General features: G+C 48.3%; 1 protein-coding gene across 1 annotated transcript; it reads left to right on the top strand.

Moving 5' to 3' along the window:
* The first annotated feature begins 684 nt into the window (after window positions 1-684).
* IL13RA2 (interleukin 13 receptor subunit alpha 2) lies at window positions 685-13901 on the top strand. Its single transcript, XM_083876319.1, has 9 exons — window positions 685-794; window positions 3837-3988; window positions 6059-6212; window positions 6911-7031; window positions 8781-8965; window positions 10354-10514; window positions 11284-11428; window positions 12050-12152; window positions 13575-13901. Exons 1-9 carry the CDS (start codon window positions 716-718, stop codon window positions 13615-13617), a joined length of 1143 nt encoding a protein of 380 aa, XP_083732445.1. The 5' UTR covers window positions 685-715; the 3' UTR covers window positions 13618-13901.
* The last annotated feature ends 6175 nt before the right edge of the window (window positions 13902-20076 follow it).

Raw genomic sequence — 20076 nt, forward strand, 5'->3', positions numbered from 1 at the left:
AGCCAAATATCTAAAATTACCCCTCATGGATCCTGCTACAATACATCCTTCACAGTTCTATTTTATATAGTTCTATTTTCATAATTCTTTCATATTTCTATTTCTCTATCTGGTTTATTTGCAAGGGCATAATTTGAAACTTGTTTCCAGCTCCATTTCTCTCTCAACAATGTCTGTCCTATCCCATGGCATTTCTAAGTCAGCATTTCTTATCTCAAAGTTTGCACACAGATGCACAAGACTGTGTGAGCCTTCTGTCAAGCTTTGAGAATTCTCCACAAATCCATTTCCCACAATTCTTTTTTTTTTCTTTTTTTTTCTTTTTTTTTTTTTTTTTTTTTTTCTTTTTTTTTTTTTTATGCAAGTGTCATTATCCAAGGCACTTCCTGTGGCAGGGGACTGAATCACTTTCCACGGAAGATGTGGAGACAGAGGGCTGCTGATGGATGCACTGACACACTTCTGGAGAGTGTGCTTTGCTGGCCAGAAACGATTTCAAACGTTTGGCCATCACCAAAAGACAAGTCCTCTGGGAAATAATTAATCAGCCCTGGTAAACAAGTAAAGCCAGGCTTATTGTCAGTGCTGAGCCTGCAGAGGGAACAGCAGGGTGATGCTGAAGCCTTTGAACTCTGCTGTGTCTCCACAGCCCCTCTCAGCCCTGCTGCAGCTCTGCTCCTGTGACCAGCACCAGCCCGTGGAACCCTGAGCTCTGATGGCTCCCTGCAGGCTCCCCATGCTGCCCGTGGCTCTGCTGTGGGTGCTGGCCTCCTCCTCCTCCTCCCCCAGCACAGGTAAATCCAGTGTGCTCTTGTGTCACTGCCTCGTGTTCCCCTGGGCCTTTTGGGGAGCTTGTCCTGCAGGCAGAGCTTCTCTCCTCTGTGTGTGCACTGCTGTGTGAGAGGTTTACAGACCTCTGACCCTTGTCTAAATGTGCTCTGTGTGTTTAGTGGCTGTTTCTCTGAGTGAATTTGAAAGGGGAAGAGACTTGTCTTCAGTGCTCAGCAAATATATTTGTTAGACAGGGAGTTATCAAATATAAAGTTATCAGTGTATCATTTACTGCTCATAAATGCTCCAGACAGGCAGACTGTGCTGGGTGTAAGGAACACAAGGTTTGTTTGTGCTTGGGGAGTCATGATTCTAAGAGAACAGTTCTCTGCAAGCTGTGGCACTCCAAGCCCTCGAGCACTTCTTTGCCCTGCACCTGCTGGCTCTTCTGGCAGCTGCCCCTTGGCACCCAGAGGGATGGTGAGCAGCTCTGGCCCTCCCTGAGGGGAGCAGAGCACGGTGCAGAGGTGACAACATGCCCAGGAGGCCACTGAGACACTGCCTGTCCTGCCACCAGCCACCCCCCCTGCTGCCTGTCAAATGATTTCCAGAAAACATCAGTGTCACCTCCACCTCTCTGAGCAGCACAGGGAAGGACAGACATGCAGAGGGGACATATCTGGGACAGCTGGCAGACTGCCCTTTCTCCACTGGTGGGGAATTGCCAAGCCCACCTGCTGCTTGCAGTGTCTCAGAGGGCAGAGTTGGTGGGGGACAATGGGGACAAGCAGGGGGCTGTCACCAGGGCAGTGATGGCAGCCAGGAGGGGTGGCCGTGAGGGCTGTGGCTGTCCCACAGCCAGCTCAGCATTACCTGACTCACCACCACAAATGTCAGGGGGAGAAGCTGTTTGGGTTTTTTTTTCCCCAGGAAACATCCAGGAGCAGCTTTCCTTCAGGGCTGTGTGATGAAATGGAGCATTTCTGGTGCTGTGTTCTGTGTCAGTGAGGCTGGTCATGTACTATTGTGAAAATGAGAAACTGCAAGAGGCAGTGCTGACATTTAAAAGACAATCGAATTCCAAAATCCAAACAACATCCCAAAGAGAAGCTTTTCTATTCCCTCTGAAATCCAGTCAAAATTTATTTTGCAAGAATTGCTGTTTACAATTACATTTGTTTTGGAAGAAAATACTTGTTTTGCTCAAGCTCATGATGTAAATAAATTTCAGAGCGTTCTCCCATCCAGTCAGAAATTCCAGTTCTGACCAATCTAATCCTTTCTTGACAGCTTATCCTGACAAAGGTTAGCAGCTTTTTGCTTCCTTATTTGTACTTCTGTGAGGCTCAGAATTTCTGTACTCAGGAGGAAGCTCCCAAGTGCTCCAGAATCATCCCAAATATATCTCCTACTTCACCACCTAAATCTCCCATGGAGCTTCACGTGCTGGGAAAAGTGGGATTTTCAAACTGCTGCCAGCAGTGTGTTTTATTTGGGAAAATTTCTGTAAAAGAAACAAATCCTCCAGCAATGTACCCTGCAGACTTTCCAGGGAGCACATTAAAGATGGATTTATGTCACCATCTTCTGCTGAAAAATATCCTTATGGTCTGCTTTCACAATGGATTTATTAAAAGAATAAAAGAAAAAAAATGGTGTAAATCCTGATGATGACATGAAAAAGGTGTTAGAGAAGCCAGTGATCTGGAGGCCAAATTCAGAGGATGAATGGTGATAATTCTGGACTGACACTGCCAGGACATGGGCTCCAAATTCCTGTGAAATAAAGTGTATCATGAAACAAATATGTAGAAACCAAATGGAAAAATCTTATCTCTAGACAGTGGAGAAAAATGACCTTAGATATTGACAAAAATTGGCTTTGCTTCAGCTTATAAAACTGAACAGCCAAACAGATTTTGTCGTGTGAATGACAACTCCACATAGAGCTGGACCTTTAGGACACATCTTGGTATGGAATTCACCCATACTTCCTTATTTACTGACATGTATCAGCACCTTAAAATACCTTTATAAAAGCCAGATCAACTGTAAAAGCATGTTTTTGTATAGCTGATAGATGTCCAAAATAAGAATTATTCCAATTCTCTGCTTTTTTGCCTTTTTTTTTTCCCTGTGTGCTTCCTCCAATAATCTTTAATATTCTTGAAAGGAATATTTAAAATAAAATGGGTGATTTGTGTCTGTTATGATAAAGGAATATAAATCCCCTGACAGCTTTGATCTGTCCCCTGTGTTGGTGCCTGTGCTGAACACAATGTTTGCAGAGATAAGTGTCCTGGAGGTTGGCAAATACCAGGGGTTGAAGGTAAGCAAATACAGGATGTGAAAGGTCATCCCAGGACAGCAGTTTTGCTTAAAACACCTTGAAAAAGAGTATCAAAAAGTGGCATTCCCTGTGCCTTTTCACTGATCCTTTGTCTTGGTTAGGATGGACACCACACACAAAGTGACACAAAATCTTCAGAAGGCTCTTTATTATGGCCCCATGCTGTCTTTTATACACTTTTTACAAACCTCATGGGCAACTTTAATTGGTTCATAGCTTTCTTTTTAATTATTCTATTGGTTAGTGAAAGGTATTTCACTTTTCCATCAAATCTATCTACTCTCGGATTGTCTGTGTATTTTCTTTACTGATTCTCATGGGGCAGATCCCTTGTCATTACAGGTGCACTTATTTCTCACCCTCAGAACGATTGTTGTGTTAAAGGAACTTCTCATTCTCCAAACAGCTTCATGTGGGAACTTACAGATTACTTGTTAGCTGCACTTAGAAGAAATGACAGGCTGGATTTTTACCCTGTTTCTACAGTCCTTGAGCACCAGCAAAATCTGGTTTTTGGGGGGTGGGCAGGAGCAGAGCTTGTTTCTTGAGAAAAGGTCATTAAACAGCCAGGGCTGCAGCCAGCAGCTCTTCCCTGCACACAGCATTTCAACAAATCAGATTCAACATACCATACGTATCATACCAACAAGTGTCGTGCCTGCTTTGGGTTTGTTTTCCTCACTCTGTTTTACCCTCTGCTCTGTTTTTGATGCAGTTGCTCCCCCACGAGACCTCCAGATCACTGACCCCGGGCTCCTGGGCTCCCTGGACGTGGAGTGGAGGCCTCCACCCCACATCCAGACCTTCAACGAGTGCACAGTGAAATATAAGTTCGAGTATCGCAGCACTGGGGACAGGGACTGGAAGGTAGGGCAAATGAATTAATTAATCCATTAATTAATCCTCCCAAAGCAGGGCTATTTTTCTGCCTTTACTTCTTGCACAGGCTCATTTTGCATTTCAATGAGGAGTGGAGCCAAAGCTGTTCCAGTTTTCCATGACAAACCAGACTGTGCCAGTGGTTTGGATGGGAATGTGTTCTGAAATATCAGAGCAGACCGGGAAGGGATTCTTCATGTCACAGGGCTGCGTGTTTGCTGCCCAAAATAATTCAGTGACATTCCTCATTGTAAAAGGAAAAAGATTTACACTTTTCTAAAGCATCTTTATGGGGCTTGAACTGAAACATGTCCTTAGGGACGCAGAGTGGTGAACAAATAAAAGCTAAATTTACTTAATTATCCTAATGCTCTGAAATTCCCTCTGTACAGAAGTGTGTTCCTAATTACCATTTACTTCTCTCTTTTAGATGTGGTTGACTCTAACTCATCTCTTGGATAAAATTGTCAATCATCTCTCACTGGTGTGTGGCAGGGTAGGCACAGCACAGGGAAGGTTGTTGGGATACATTTTCTGAGTGCTCAGAAGATGAAAGCTGCTGCAGGGTTAGGAAGGAAAATGGAATGGGGAGAGGAGAAGCCCAGCAGTGGGGGCTGTTTGGTTGGCACAAACTACTGAGGAGCACACGAAAAAACATGCTGAGGAACTCCCCCAAAAACCTAAAATACAGATTGAAATCCTGAAAGAAAAAGGGATATATATTTTGCAGAGTCCTAAGGCAGGAGAGCAAGAGGATTTGTCAGGAAGAGAGAAGGAGAAATCAGTCAGTCTGGAATTGAGGAGTTCCAGCTCCTCACTGGAACAGATCACCTGCCTCATCTGCCTGAGGCAGCAAAGCCAAGGCTGCAGGGCAGTGCTCACCCACCTCAGAAATGGGGTCAGCTCCAGCCATCCCACAGGAGCCTGCAGAGGGGGAAAATCCACTTTCAGTTACAGATTACAAAGGCAAGGGCATCTTGGACCTGATGCTGGTCATGATGCACCTCAAGTTCCCAGCTGTGCAGATTCCTCCAGGATGATTTTAAATGCAATTTCAAAGAAAAAACAAAAGCAGTTTCAAAAGGCACACCAGAATTCCTGAAATCATGAGTAATAGAAGTTTCTTACATGAGGCAGATGTACAGTCTAGAGCAAAATCACCTCTGACACTTTGCCAAAATCTTGACCTCAGTTAAGGTCACAAAGAACAGTCAGGCTGAGGGAAATCCATTGAGGAAAACATCATTAAAATCTGTTAGAAATCCTTGGCTCAACACAGCTCTCACACTTGGGCAATGCTGAAGATCTGTCTCAACAACCTAAAATACAGATTGAAATCCTCTTGAAAGGGAAAGGGATTTTTTTTTTTAAAGGAAAAGGGGTTTTTTTGAAAGGAAAAAGGATTTTTTTTGCACAGTCCTAAGGCAAAATTGGAACTGACTGACTGTGCCATTGTTGTTCCCACTGCAGCACACAGACACATTTTATGCCACAGATACATTTTATGGCACGTTACCTCTGTCCTGCGTGGATTAATACAACACTTTGGCTCATCATTTCTTGTAAACCTTGTCAACTTCTTTGTCCTTGCATAAAGTGAAGGGGAGTAAGTCTGAGGAAAAAAAAAATAAAATAGAAAAACCTTCAAAGAGGGGTTTTCTATTTCAGGGAGTGGTTGTTCTTCCCACAAGAACCAGCCTTACAAGACTCATTGTTCTTTCTGTTTCTGATTATTTCACACCATAAAAAAATTGTATTTTCTGTGGATTTGTGGTGGTGTCCTCCTCAGGCTGTCCACAGTGCTCTTTGCTGCTGGGGGTCCCATTAACCAGCCTGCTCTGCCTTGTCCTGTGGGGTGAAGGGACTCACAGGCAGCAGGGCTGGGCACAGCAGGTGTAAATTACTGCTGGAGGAGCACTGGGCAAGCGGGGCAGGACAGAAATACAAAGAGACAATAAAGCACACAAATGAGGCTATTTCCAGCTAGAGCAAGGGTACCTAACTCTGCAGCCCACTTAGTGACAGAAGAGGTGCTTAAAAAGTCTGTCTTTCAACCAGGTTATTTTTACTAGGAAGCTAAAACTGAGAGTTGGATTTGACCTCAGCAGGAGCGCTGAGGTGAGGCTGCAGACGCTGCTCCAGGGACGCTGCACGGATGACGTGGAGGTGCACAGTGACTGGGTCTATGCCACATTTCAGACCTCACCACAAGGTTAGGGGCAGTTCTGTGCTTTGCATGAGCCTGTTGCATGAACCAGGGACTGGCCTGGGGCTTCCTGGATGGATGAGTTATTGCAGGGCTTGCTGATTTCAGAGCAGCTCTGCTGCCAAAGGCTGTGGTTTGTGGTTACTGGATGCTTGGGGCTTGTTTTCCTCTGCCCATGCCCAAGCTCTGCTCAGCTGCCCTGCAAGAGCTCCACTGCTGAATGAAAAGGTCAGTTAAGCATCTTTCTGCTCTAAGATGGATTGGCTTTTGTGAGAAATAGAGCACTTGGCTGTAAAACTAATAATGCTGACTGGCTGCCCTTCCCCTTCCCCTTCCCCTTCCCCTTCCCCTTCCCCTTCCCCTTCCCCTTCCCCTTCCCCTTCCCCTTCCCCTTCCCCTTCCCCCTCCCCTTCCCCTTTCCCTTCCCCTTTCCCTTTCCCCTTCCCTTCCCTTCCCTTCCCTTCCCTTCCCTTCCCTTCCCTTCCCTTCCCTTCCCTTCCCTTCCCTTCCCTTCCCTTCCCTTCCCTTCCCTTCCCTTCCCTTCCCCCTTGCCCCTTCCCCTTTTTCCCTTCCTTTTTCCCTTCCTTTTCATTTTCTGTCTTTCAACTGCAGCACATCTGGTTGTTCAAAAGCATAAAACTGTATTTTTGCTGGGTCTGACTGGTACACTGTTAAACAGGGATTATTTCCTTTCCATTTGACAGGAAATCTTGAATCAGAGGTCCAGAATTTCCACTGCATCTATCACGACTGGGAATACCTGAAGTGCACCTGGCAGCCAGGTCTCCTCACACCTCATGGTGTACATTATGGGCTGTATTATTGGTATGTAACAGCAAAATGGGAAAACACATCCAGGCAGCAATCAAGTGAACCACTCAGAGTACAAAAATGCCACAGTAAAGATGCTTTTATAGCTGGCAGTGCTATTCACCCAGAATGAGCCAAAATAATGTCCCAAGCAACACATGGCTTCTGGCAAGAAAACACCAAATCCTTTCTTACTTTCTTAAGATCAGCCCCGTGCTGATCTTTGCCAGGAAATATCTTCTCACTTCCTCCTTTCCTTTTATTCATTATTATTAATTTATTTTATTATTTTATTCAGGTGTTCTCTGCATGTTGTCCACCATAAACACTTTTGTGCTTTCTCTTTGCTGAGCACACCTGGGCAGTCCTGGCTGCACATTTCCCATGATCACAGTGCATGTATCTCACCTGGACAGGATTTAGCATGAGGCCACCAAGCTCAGGGAACTCTAGACACAGAGTGGAGCTTCCCAGCAACTTAAGAGTTTTAGTGTTCAAATATATTTCCATAGCCTCAGCACATCTCATACAAGCAAACATGTTCCCACAAGGTAATAATAATAATAATAATACATATTTCTCAGCTGTTTCTTTTAAACTGGTGCCTAAATTCAGTTCTGGAGGAAAAACATAGAATTAGTGGTTTGGGACAAAGTAAATCCTGTATTTGTGCTGCAGCTCCCAGGATATTATGGAAAGGATGACTGAGGCCAGGTTTCGTGCCACTGGGCTGTGTGGAGAAAAGCATAGCTGCATTTTAAAGAGGCTCCACGTAGTTCTTGGAACTAGTCTTCAAAGCAGAAGCACCAATTCAAAAACCATTTTGCCAACTGCAAAGATCTGCTTGAAGGAAACCATGGAAATGCGTGATTCATGCATTAAAGGAAAACAAACACTAAAAAAAACTCAACCTTGATGTAATTGCCTGCAATGAAACCAGGCGCTTGGATCTGGGTCCCAGTTTATCACAAGACTGGGTGGACACCACGGCATCCTTTGATCCCTGTGAGCAAATTTTTATAGTACTAGAACACCAAGTTTTTCCCCCAGACATAACGTGCTGTGCCTTTCGTTAGGCCTGGAGTACAAATTCAGCCCTGCCCTGAGGGCACAAAGCAGCAGGAGTCTTAAAAGGTGATCTAAAACACCAGCCAGTATTTCCAGGATACAGCCAGCAGCTCAGCTCTGGCGAGTGGCCCCCAGAGGCAGAAGGGACAGGGCTGTGGTTGCACATTGAGTAACAAACAGCAAACCCCTTCCCAGCTCCCAGCCTGAGTTTCCATGTGCCCATGGGAACTACCTGCAGTCAGCCAGAGCAGCTCAGCAGCACTCAGTACACTCATGGCAACGTCACCTGCCTAAAACCACTTCACTGTGGCTTGGGAGGGACCTTTCTGCAACTGCAGAGCCCGTGGCTCATGTGCAGGAAGGGCCCTGGGGGAGCAGGAGTGTCTCCATGAACAGAGGCCAGATCCTCCCCCAGCTCCAGTCACACAGTGGCACCTCTTGTGCTCCAGGAATGGGCTTGGGCAGAGCCTGGCACAGCCTAGAAACCAACCTGAGGAGGTGTCTGTGCATGTTAACTTGGAGTTTTTCTCTTCTCCACGCTTTTGCACAGCAGGAGTCCAGGTTTGATCCTCAGCACTGTTTTTTGGACAAAGGCTGCGATACGGCCAATACCTGAGGCTTAGGTCCAACCTTATAAAAACTGTCTTAACTGAGCAGTAATTTGCTTTGGTTCCTTTTTGCTGTTTCCCTGCACAGGTACCAGGGGCTGGAGCAGGCTCTGCAGTGTGATCACTACATCCAGGAGCAGGGCATCAATGTGGGCTGTGTGCTGCAGAACCTCAGCCAGGCAGAGTACCAGGACCTCAACATCTGTGTCAATGGCTCGGCAGCAGCCACCCTGCTGCGGCCACTCTACACCACCCTGCACCTCCACAACCTCGGTAATGACGGCAGGGAGGCAGCAGGGGACCCTCAGACAGCCCAGGCACACTTCCTGCATTGGGAGGTCTCAAATCAATGTGTGCTTTTGTCTCAATTCGATGTGTGTTATTTTTTGTGGCTGTGTGGTTGCAATGTGTGTGTTTCCCCCAGGGAAAAGGGGCTGGGGGATGTGCCAGGCAGGGCTGCAGGAGTGCAACAAAACCCACCCAGCACAGCCCTGGAGGGGCAGTGGGGGCCTCCAAGGGCTGCATTTGGCAGCTGGACAACCTGGGACATGAATGGCCTGCTGGGCATGTGGGCAGAGCAGCTATGGATGTTTTGGCTCTGGCTGCACAGTCACAGAGAGATCTTCATTCCCTCCTGCAGGAATTGAAATCACTGCTGGTGAGCACAGGAGAGATCTTTGGGCTTTGCTCTTCAAACCAAGCTAAGGGCTGAGTGTGATGGGGTCTGTCAGAGCAGAGATGGATTTCAAACCCAGGAGAGACAGGGAAAGGGAGCATGGCAGGACATGATGTGCAGACATGACACGTACTTGGTGTTTATTATGTGATCTCCCCACACTGGAGCGTTTGCCTGCACGCCAGGAGGACAAACAGCCAGACCTCCAGCCAAGCCACTGGGCTAACGAGCACAATTTCTGAATTCAGTTAGTGCTGCCACGGCCTTCGTGGGTGGCTCTGGGCACGGGACAGAAAACAGAGCCTTTTCTGGGACACAGAGGGTGTGGGGCCAGCAGAGCTGTGCAGTGTCACTGTCAGTGTCACTGCAGGGGCCAGGGCCAGCACAGCTGTGCAGTGTCACTGTCAGTGTCACTGTCACTGTCACTGCACAGGGAACGTGCCGGGCACAGCGCTCACACCCCCGCGTTCCAAACCCCGGAGCGAGGACCGGCTCCAGGCTGTGAGTCAAGAGAAAATCAATCACCGTCCCTCCATCCTCGGTGACACCCCGCTCCTCCAGCCCCGCGGCTGCGAGCCAGGAGCTCAGAGACTGCCCGAGAGAGACCAGGCCCGAGGCGGGCGGGCCGTGAGGAGCTGCCCGGGCCCAGCCCTGACCCCGTGTCTCTGTGTTCCCCCAGCCCAGCCCTCGGCCCCTCGGCTGGAGCCGTGAGGAGCTGTCCGGGCACAGGCCTGACCCCAGCCCAGCCCAGCCCTTGGCCCCGCAGCCGGAGCCGTGAGGAGCTGTCCGGGCACACTGCTGACCCCGTGTCTCTGTGTTTCCCCAGCCCAGCCCTCGGCCCGGGGCCGGAGCCGTGAGGAGCTGTCCGAGCACACTGCTGACCCCGTGTCTCTGTGTTTCCCCAGCCCAGCCCTCGGGCCCGCAGCCGGAGCCGTGAGGAGCTGTCCGGGCACAGCCCTGACCCCGTGTCTCTGTGTTTCCCCAGCCCAGCCCTCGGCCCCGGAGCAGCTGGCGCTGTCGCTGTCGGCGGCCCAGGAGCTGCTGGTGGCCTGGAGCCCCCCGGGCGGGCGGGCCCCGCCGCACTGCCTGGAGTACGAGGTGCAGGTGGCCGAGGAGGACGCGGGAGAAGCCGCGGCTGCCTGGGCGGTAAGGACAGAGCCCGCGGTGCCCCGGGGAGGGGAAGGGAACTCTGGCCGAGCCGGCAGTGAGGGCACAGGGTGTGGATGGTGTGAAGGGGCCCGGCCGGAGCGGCGCCTGCCCCGCGCGTGTTCCTCCTTAACCCCACAACCTCCTCCGGCCGCAGCTCGGCTTGGGCTGAGCTCATCCCTCCCACAGGAGGAGCCGGGCCAGCCTTCCCTCCCACCTCCCGACTGTTAGCTCAGAAAACTGACAGCCAGGGAGTTTAAAGGCTGCTGGGGTTTGTTTCCTTGAATAGGGGGGCATAACTTGGACCAATGAAACCGTAATTCTGATCTCTCAAACAGAGGGATTAGAACAGGGACGGAACACATCTTTTATGCGTGGTGCTTTTCCCTTGTGTATTATCCAGGCGCGGTTTGGAGGTAAAACCAAAAAGGATTATAATTAGTCATAGGGGATATCTCTTTTTTAATTGCCGTGTTCCACTCATGAGTCTTCTTAGGTAATTAAAAGAAAGATTCTGTAAATTAACAGGCAAAAAATGGCAACGTGCACGATGACACCTCCAGAAAGTATTTTCAGTAGATTTGTCCTCACAGTCATGTTATTTGCATTAGCTTGTATAAAACTATTGTGAAATCATACAAAACTGCCAAAATATAATCCAAAGGTTTACAGAGCCTGGACAGTGTGCAGGAACATCAGGCCACACCAGACAGATCCTGGCGGTGGCACGTCATTCCCTGATAGTTCTCCTTTCTGTTTTCTTTCTCAGATTGTGTCGACCCAAATGGAAACTGCTCTAACAATTTCCAGAGCAAATCAAAGCCACGTTTCATGTGTTCGTGTCAGGGGGAGAACAAACACTTTCTGTGCTGACCAGGGCTTTTGGAGTGAATGGACACAGGCTTGTTTCTCTGGTATGGAACTCAAAGTAACTGGTGTTTCTTTTATATCCTTTACAAATGCAGTTTGGGTTTGAGTGCTGGTGGCTGCCCTGGGGGTCTGCTGGTGTCCAGCACTGGGGTGTTGGCTTAGTTACACCTTCAGCCTGCTCCAGCACAGCCATTCCTGCAGCTGTGCAGGAATCTCCGGTGCAAAATATGAATGCTGCTGCAGCAGCACCTTTCCTGCTGCATGGGCACAGCTGGGATGGAGCAGAGATTGCTGAGCAACAGAGGGCAGGGAGGGCTTGCAGTGTCTCCACAGAGCATCCTCCTGGCTGTTCTGCACCACAGAGCAGCTCCTTTCAACCCTCCAGGCTCTCCTGGGCTGTCCCTTGTGTGCCCTGGCTCTGCTGCAAGGGGCAGAAGGCAGAGAAGAGGCAATAGCAGTGTCTGCATCTGTGTGCCAGAGACAAAATACCCTGAAGGAGGATGGACCCCACACAGGAACATATACCCATAACACATAAATAAATGAATGAATAAAAACATGTAGGGTAATGTGGACAAGAGGAGTTTGCATCTGAGCCCAAGCTTTGTAGGAGGTAATATAATCCATCCTAACTTCTTCTTATTTCCTGCCATTTATCTTTGCAGTGTCCAGAAAAGAGGACAAGCAGTTATTCATCCTCATTCCAGTCATCCTGAGTTTGTCAATTAGCCTCATAATATTTATGTTGATTGGCCAGTGCAAGAAAAGGTAAGCACCAAGGTACCCTGACCAAGCAATGTGCTTTTTTGTTGGGATCTGTGACTATTTATAACTACAGTTGTAACTGAAACATCACATTAAATGTCTAAAGTCCAAATATTAATAGATGCTCCAAGATTGGACACCAGACAATAGTTCATTTCCAGTAAACAACCTCCCTGAGTGTGTCTGTTTCTGATATGAAATGCCCCTACAGCAACCCATAAACTCACTGCAGAGACTCAAATACTGCTCATAAGAGCTCAGACTGCTCCTCTTAAATGCAGTAGTTACTTGCATGCACAGCAGCATAAATAAAGCTGTTATCATGCCCCAAACCACTCAGGAGCAGAGATTTGTCCTAGCTGGGTTAAAGCAGGGCCATTTTAATGGGCTAAATCCTCATTCTTTTGGCATCCCAGCTGTTTACATTCGTGTCAGTGCTGGCACCAGGGGAAAGCAGATGAGTGGATGAATTTGTCTGTTTTACTGATGATGATTCCTTCACATCTGAGGAGTCACTTGGAGAGAACTGATCCCCCAGCACTGATAACTACTTTCTTTTCCTGATGGCTGTGTAGCATAAACAGGCAGGAAGCTTTTCTAACAAGCCTTTTAAGGCATCACTCATGAGGGAGAACTGGCTCTAGAAAGACCCTTGTGTGGTTCCCAGAGATGAACTGACACCTGTTTGGCAGTGAAATGCAAGGAGTCCCAAACAGAATCACAGAATTCACAGAATGTGTAGGTTTGAAGAGACCTTCAAGATCATCAAGTCCAGCCCAGCTCCAACACCTCAACTAAACCCTGACCCCGACTGCCACATCCAGTCTGCTTTAAACACATCCAGGGATGGTGACTCCACCACCTCCCCAGGCAGACCATTCCAGTGTTTTGTCACCCTTTCTGTAAAAAACTCTTTCCTGATATCCAACCTGTATTTCCCTTGGTGCAGCCTGAGCCTGTGTCCTCCTTCTGTCAGTGCTGCCTGGAGAAAGAGGCCAACCCCACCTGAGCACAACCACCTTCCAGGGAGTTGTAGAGAGTGATAAGATCACCCCTGAGTTCCTTTTCTCCAGAATAAACACCCCCAGCTCCCTCAGTCGTTCCTCACAGGGTTTGTGTTCCCAGCCCCTCACCAGCCTTGTTTCCTCCTCTGGACACACTCAAGTATCTCAATGTCCTTCCTAAACTGAGGGGCCAGACCTGGACACAGCACTCAAGGTGTATTGTACACACCCCTTCATCTTTGCTTTGCATCCGCCTTCAAAACTTTGGTGTGTGAAATTCCAGCAAAGTGTACACACTCGTGAGAAGTCTGTGGAAAGCAAATACTTCCTGCATTGCCACTGGGATGTGACTGACTGGGATGCTGAAGCACATCCTCAGCTCTCTGGGTGTTGGCAATAACAGTGTGTGTGTCCCTTTCAGATCCCCAGCAGGAAAGCCATTGCATCCACCTGTGGGGTACTGACCCTGCCTGTGCCTGCTGTACTGCCTGTGTTTGGTGGGCTGCTCATGGAACACCATCCCAGGGACAGCCGAGGAGCCCTGAGCTTTCTGCAGCCCGGATGGGTCTTCCCTGCCTGCTGCCACTTGTGAGGGCACTCGTTGCAATCCCAGTCCTTAACAGGCCCAGGAAAACTGGAGGGGCTTAACCTGACTGCAGGAAAACGGGAAGAGATGTAACCTGACTCTGAAGCAAGGTGTTTCTGGTAACAGGACAAGGGAGAAAAGAGGCAGTGGAAGCTGCCATGAATAAAGATAACTCCTTGTTCTATGGGCTTGTTTGGGTTTTTTTCTTTTATAGGACTCCAGAAATCCATCAACAGGACACACACACCTCACACACAATGCAAACACCTGCAGCCAGCCTCTGTGCCCCACTTTGCTCTCAAGTCTTCCCTGTTCCCAAATCTCAGCCTGCTGAGAGCATCCAAATGCTGGACAGGAGCTACCTGAGCTATTTATTTCATCAGCTGATATGCCTTACCTGTTGGAAAGCTCAGGTGGAGAGGCCTTGGGAGAAACTTCTGGTATAAAGAGGCATGACCACGGCTCCTGCAAAGGACACAGGATTCAGAGGAGAAGTGGGGTCACTCCAGCAAATGTGACGTGGGAGTTTCTCTAGGAAGTGGATATTGCACCAGAATTCAGTGAAACATACCCAATGTTTCTCACCACAGTAGTCAGGTGATGATATTGCTGACTGATTTTTAGGAATCATTCCCTGTGATGATGATGGAAAAATAAATTTAGAAAGCATCATAGATGAGATACCCTTTTCCAAGCCCATTCTGGGTTTTTTTGCTTGAAGAATTAAGCAAACACAGGGGCTTAGTGTGGCTTCATTTCATCAGAACAACCCTGAAAATGTGTTTTCTTGAAGGAGCATTTATTCAAAGTGGGAATTTCTAATGAACAGTGGAAGCTCGGAGAGAAAATCAAGTTGTGTCAATCAGCTATGTAAAGAGCCACACTAATCCAATCAGAAACAAAACAACACAGCAAGTGCTGTCTTACACATCCAACTGCAAAATGATTCAATCACTATCAGCTGCTTCCACTGCTAAATGGGCAACAGCCCAATGTAATTCGGGGAGCAACCTAAGGAGGAAAGAACCAGAAAAAAAAAACCGGTCAATTCACAGATTGAAGCAGAAATGAAGTTTTGTGGCTGGTGTAATCCTGCTGAGACACGACCTCTGCCTCTACTGTCTCCTGGGCAGCCACCATGGGATGGCTTTCCTTTGAAAAATACCCATGAGCATGCACTGGGCATGGATTGTCAGAGCTGCCTTCAGGCCTCTGGTGCTCTGCCAGACTCTTAAAGTGTTCAAATGTCCACTAAAAACACGTGAGTGCATAGTGAATGTCCCCAGGGTGAAAAGTAGGACAGGCAGTCAAGCCCAGGCTGCTGTCCTGGGTACATCTGGTGCAATCTCACCTACTTTACCAGGGGGGAATGCTGGGCACAGGCATTTGGATTGGGACAAATACTGCAGCAGCCCCATCCTGCTGGATGGCTTTAAATTGAGTTTAAGCCTCTAATTTTACCCAAAAAGAGAGGTAAGAAGGGAAGAATAATTAAAGTGCATCTCTGGGTGCAAGCCAGAGAGAGCAAAGGAAAGGCTGTTGTACCTCCACAGCTAGAACTCACCCCAAAAAAGATCAGAGCTATTTCAGTAACCACAAAATAGAAAAGTTGGGCTGAAGCCTGCCTAGAAACCTGCCTAGTAACAGAGTGATAAATTAAGTACATCTACTTATGGTATCTGTATGCTGCAGCTTTACAGGAGCATTTAGGTGAGGAAAGCTGGGCCTGGCCCCAGTGCGGGGCTCCCTGCTCCCCAAACTCATCCCTGCACAGGGTCCTGGCTGCAGCAGCAACAAAACACCTCCCACCTGCCTCCTCAGCATCACATCTGCAGCATTTGCAAAAATTCAGCCCCAATAAATGGCCACTCTCCTTCCTAACATCCTGAACCTCGCCAGAGTTTCAGTAGAGCTTTTTTTTATCCTGTGTTTATAGAATTACACCAACGTATTTCTTTCACACAGTGGTCTCATTAGAGTGTTTTAATTCATTTGCTGTAGTCTATAATTAATATTTTTAATAAAATCCCTCCTTTGGCATGCTCCGCTCTTATTGTTCCCAGCTCATGTCTGGGTTCCATGTATTTTTACCAACTAAGCTCCACATGTTTGGTGAGACACATCTTTGTCTTTGTCTTTGCATACCCATGAGTTTAGAGTCTTCTTTCTGTTTTTGACTGATAAAGTCTTACAGCCATTTGTTAAAGAATAAACCCAACTTTTCCTACACAGTTCTTTTCTCCCCAGAGAATGTCAATACTTGTCACACATACAAAAGCACAATCCTGTGCATGCTACAGGGAAATGCAAAATCCATTTAGTCTGTCATATTCTAACTGCTTTTGGGAAGTAGCAAAACAAGGAAGATGAAAGCCAAGGTCTCTGAACTCAAAAATCGCCTTCTTCTCTCACTGAAATATATTTTCAAGCTGCCAGCAAGAGAGTAACTTGAAAATCAGTTTACATTCTGTTTTCTCATATCCATCCTCACATTTTTTAATTTTTCTGAGTGGCCTCCCAGTACAAGCATTTCCACTATAACTTGCCAATGGCTGCAAGACACAAAGCAAGGCTGGAAAACAGGAATTTCCACCTGAACGTGAGGAGGAACTTCTTTACTGTGAGGGAGACAGCCCTGGAACAGGCTGCCCAGAGAGGTTGTGGAGTCTCCTCTGGAGATATTGGAGATATTCAAAAGCTGTCTGGACACAATCCTGACTAAAGAGCTCTGGGGGTTTGGACAAGACGAGCTCCAGTGTTCCCTTCCAGACTTACCCGTTCTGTGATCTCTCAGGAACTCTTTGCTCCTTTCCTTGAAGGAGTGAAGAGGTGGATGTTGTACCCCACCGGCTGAGGCATCTCTGCTGAAATTTTCCATCTTGTGCAGGCGCGAGAAATCCCGCGGCCACTGGGTGTCAGCATCTGTGCTTGGATGCAGAGGGCACGGAAAGCAGGTGCAGCATCGCTGGGTGCCGCCAGGATTTGGGATCTAGTGCATGAAAATTAAACAGAGGGGATGATGTGTCTGTCTCCATAAGCAAGAGGAGTTTTGTCTTTTCTGTACTGCGAAGCAGAGACATGTCACAGCTTTGCTCCATCTGGTGTGACAGGGGTGATATCACCTTGTGCCCCGTGGCGTTGTGACCACGGGCCAGTGCTGCCCAGATCAGCACTGACCACATCTGTGTCCCCTGGGGCATGTGGGACCCAAAACCAGCTCCTGCCACTGCCCTGCTGCCCACTGACCAGATCTGTGTCCCCAGGGCATGTGCCACCCAAACCCAGCCCCTGCCACTGCCACACTGACTAGATCTGTGTCCCTGGGGCATGGGCCACCCAAACCCAGCCCCTGCCACTGCCATGCTGACCAGACCTGTGTCCCCTGGGGCATGTGGGACCCAAAACCAGCCCCTGCCACTGCCACACTGACCAGACCTGTGTCCCCTGGGGCATGTGGGACCCAAAACCAGCCCCTGCCACTGCCACGCTGACCAGACCTGTGTCCCCTGGGGCATGTGGGACCCAAAACCAGCCCCTGTCATCACTGCCCTGCTGCCACACTGACCAGATCTGTGTCATGGGGCATGGGCCATCCAAAACCAGCCCCTGCCACTGCCCTGCTGCCTCACTGACCAGATCTGTGTCCCCAGGGCATGTGCCAGCCAAAACCAGCCCCTGCCACTGCCATACTGACCAGATCTGTGTCCCCTGGGGCATGTGGGACCCAAAACCAGCCCCTGCCACTGCCACGCTGACCAGATCTGTGTCCCCAGGGCATGTGCCAGCCAAACCCAGCCCCTGTCACTGCCCTGCCCATGCTCATGCCACTGAGCACCCACATAAATGTCCCATCACCCCAAAGTGGAGATGTGGCTGTGCCCTGCTGTGTGTCCCTGCCCCACTCTGGCTCCAGCTCCTGCCCCCTGAGCCCCCATGGGTCTCAGCACCCATCCCTGAGCCACTGCAGCTCCAGTAGTGCCTGGATCTTGGAGGGACAGCACAGCCCTTCTGCCTGCAGCTTCTGGATGTCCAGGCTTTGGGACTGCAGCAGCTAATGATAGAATCTGAAATCTAGAGAGCTTCACAGGCCATGGCAGGTTTGTGTGGCATTTGTGCATGTAAGAGCATTGTCAACCTCTTTATTTCTGTGTAAAAGCTAAATTTTCTCAGGAGGGTCTCTGGCTTTCCCAGCTTCAAGGCAAGCAAATACAGCTGATGCATGTGCTTGACAGAACAATTTGAGGCAACATATTGTGGCTGAGCTGTCTGAACAGCTGAAATGGCTCTGCAAACTGTCTATGTCAAGATACCCTTCCCAGAGTACAGAGAGATAAAACAACCAGATGAAAAATGAGAGACACCAAAAGGCTTAGCCCAAAATCGAGTATTCATGTCCCTGCCATCCTGGGCTTCTTGCCTCCTGTGTGGATCTGCATCCAGACACAACATGGGACTGCTACACTCAGGAAATAAAATTCCATTTCAGCAAGACTCACGCCATCAGATGCATTAAAAAACCCAAAAAACAAAAACAAAAACAAAAACAAAAAAAAAAAAAGAGAAAAAAAACCCACAAAAAACCACACACACACACACACACACACACACAAAACGCAAAAAAAAACCCACAAAAAACCCACCAAAAAAAAAAAAAAAAAAAAAAAAAAAAAAAAAAAAAAAAAAACAAAACCAAAAACACCAAAAACAAAAACAAAAAGACTCACCTAAATTTAAAATATTAAACATGGCTTTGATACTTCCTTTCTTGATGGGTCTGCCCAGGAAACAATCTCAGTGTTTAAGGGAGTCTCAGTGCAGGGAGAGCTGGGTGTGGGTGTTTCCCTAAGCTGAGAGGCTGGGTGAGCACACTGGCAGTGCTGCTGGGGTCCCAGTGCAGACACTCATCTTAGACAGCCTGCACAGCACCTCTGAGTCCTCTGAGGTGCCAAATGAGGTTGCACTGCCTTGCCTTTGAGGGAAGGTGTGAAAGGTTCCTGCAGCTGCAGTGAGGGGATTTGAGCTATGGCCATCAGTGATCATCCACAAACGATGGTTTTGTTTCCTTGCCTGGGAACCTGTGAATGGAGGTGACAAAGGCACATCACACCTTTGGAGTCCTTGGATGTCCCACCTTGCCAAAGCACCAGTGACTCGCAGGAGTTATTTTCATTTTGGAAAAAAAAACCAACTTAATATCAGCGTGGGGTTTTTTTTACAAACCAGGAACACCTTCCTTTAATGTTGTCTAGATATCGTTGTGATTTAAAAACAAAGGGTGGCAGAATACTCTTCACTGGAATTCATCCAGAAATGGAGAAAGCATGCATGGCAAACAAACATGCAGAGCCTGATTTTCCTAGGGGTTAGAGCCTCCCTCCAAGGCCGCTCTTGGCCATGTCACCCACCTCAAGCACCCTCCCTGCATGGCTGTGGCCATGCACACAAGGATCAGCAAACAGATGCCAACAGTGTGCTAAACCACCCAGAGCAGCAGCTGTCCTGCAGGAGACACAAACTTCAGCAGCACACAGAGATGTGAAGCTGCTCTAAGTTTTAACAAATTGTCCTGGTTTGGAAAGACAAGTGTCTGCTAAGGAAGGCAGGAGCCTCCCTTGGAATGGAGAATGTAACCCCCTTCCTCTGAATTATTATAATTTTGAAATTAAGGGGCTCTCAGGCAAAGGATGCGGGAATAGGAATAACAGTTCTTTGCTAGGAAAATTAAAATAAAAAGGCAGTAGTACAAAAGAAAAAAAAAAATCCACTGACAGAGTCAGAACACAACCTGACACCCTGTTGGTCAGGGTGTTGGGAGCAGTCCAGATAAATCCTCCTGCAGTGTCAGATGTGGTTCTGTTGGAGCAGAGATGATCCTGTAGAAGGGTCCAGTGGTGCTGAGATGGGTCTGGTCTCCCTCTGGGAATCCAAACAGGCTGTGCTGGGGTTCTCAATGCCAGGTTTGATCCAGGTGGGAATGCTGGGCTCCTCCCCCTGGGTGGAGCATCTCCCCATGGGATGATGGAATTGTCTCAGCCCTGCAGTGAGCCTGGATGGCCCATGTACAGCAGAAATCCCCTGGAGGGAGGATGGGTCCTGGAAGAGATAAAAAACACTGTCCCAGCTGGTTTAACAGCTGGTGATAGAACACAAACCTCTGGTTACATCTTGCATTGCAACCTGAGACACAAATGCCACCAGGCACTGGTCCAACATGTAGGTGAGTGTAACATGACATGGCTACAGAAAATTTACACAGGAGAAGGAAACAGAGACAGCAGACACAGAGTCCCATCCTGTCTCTAGGTACCCAAACATCCTTTGTACCCTCACAGTCTGA

The sequence above is a fragment of the Zosterops lateralis genome (genome assembly GCF_965231275.1).
Source record: "Zosterops lateralis genome assembly, chromosome: 21".
In the NCBI taxonomy this organism is placed as follows: domain Eukaryota; kingdom Metazoa; phylum Chordata; class Aves; order Passeriformes; family Zosteropidae; genus Zosterops; species Zosterops lateralis.

What these genes read in the sequence shown, in the direction of transcription:
- IL13RA2 (XM_083876319.1), top strand. Translation starts at nt 716, where the DNA reads ATGGCTCCCTGCAGGCTCCCCATGCTGCCCGTGGCTCTGCTGTGGGTG. An exon ending in ATTTCAGACCTCACCACAAG is followed by an intron (nt 6,213 to 6,910) that starts GTTAGGGGCAGT and finishes TCCATTTGACAG; the next exon opens with GAAATCTTGAATCAGAGGTC. An exon ending in GACACAGGCTTGTTTCTCTG is followed by an intron (nt 11,429 to 12,049) that starts GTATGGAACTCA and finishes TTATCTTTGCAG; the next exon opens with TGTCCAGAAAAGAGGACAAG.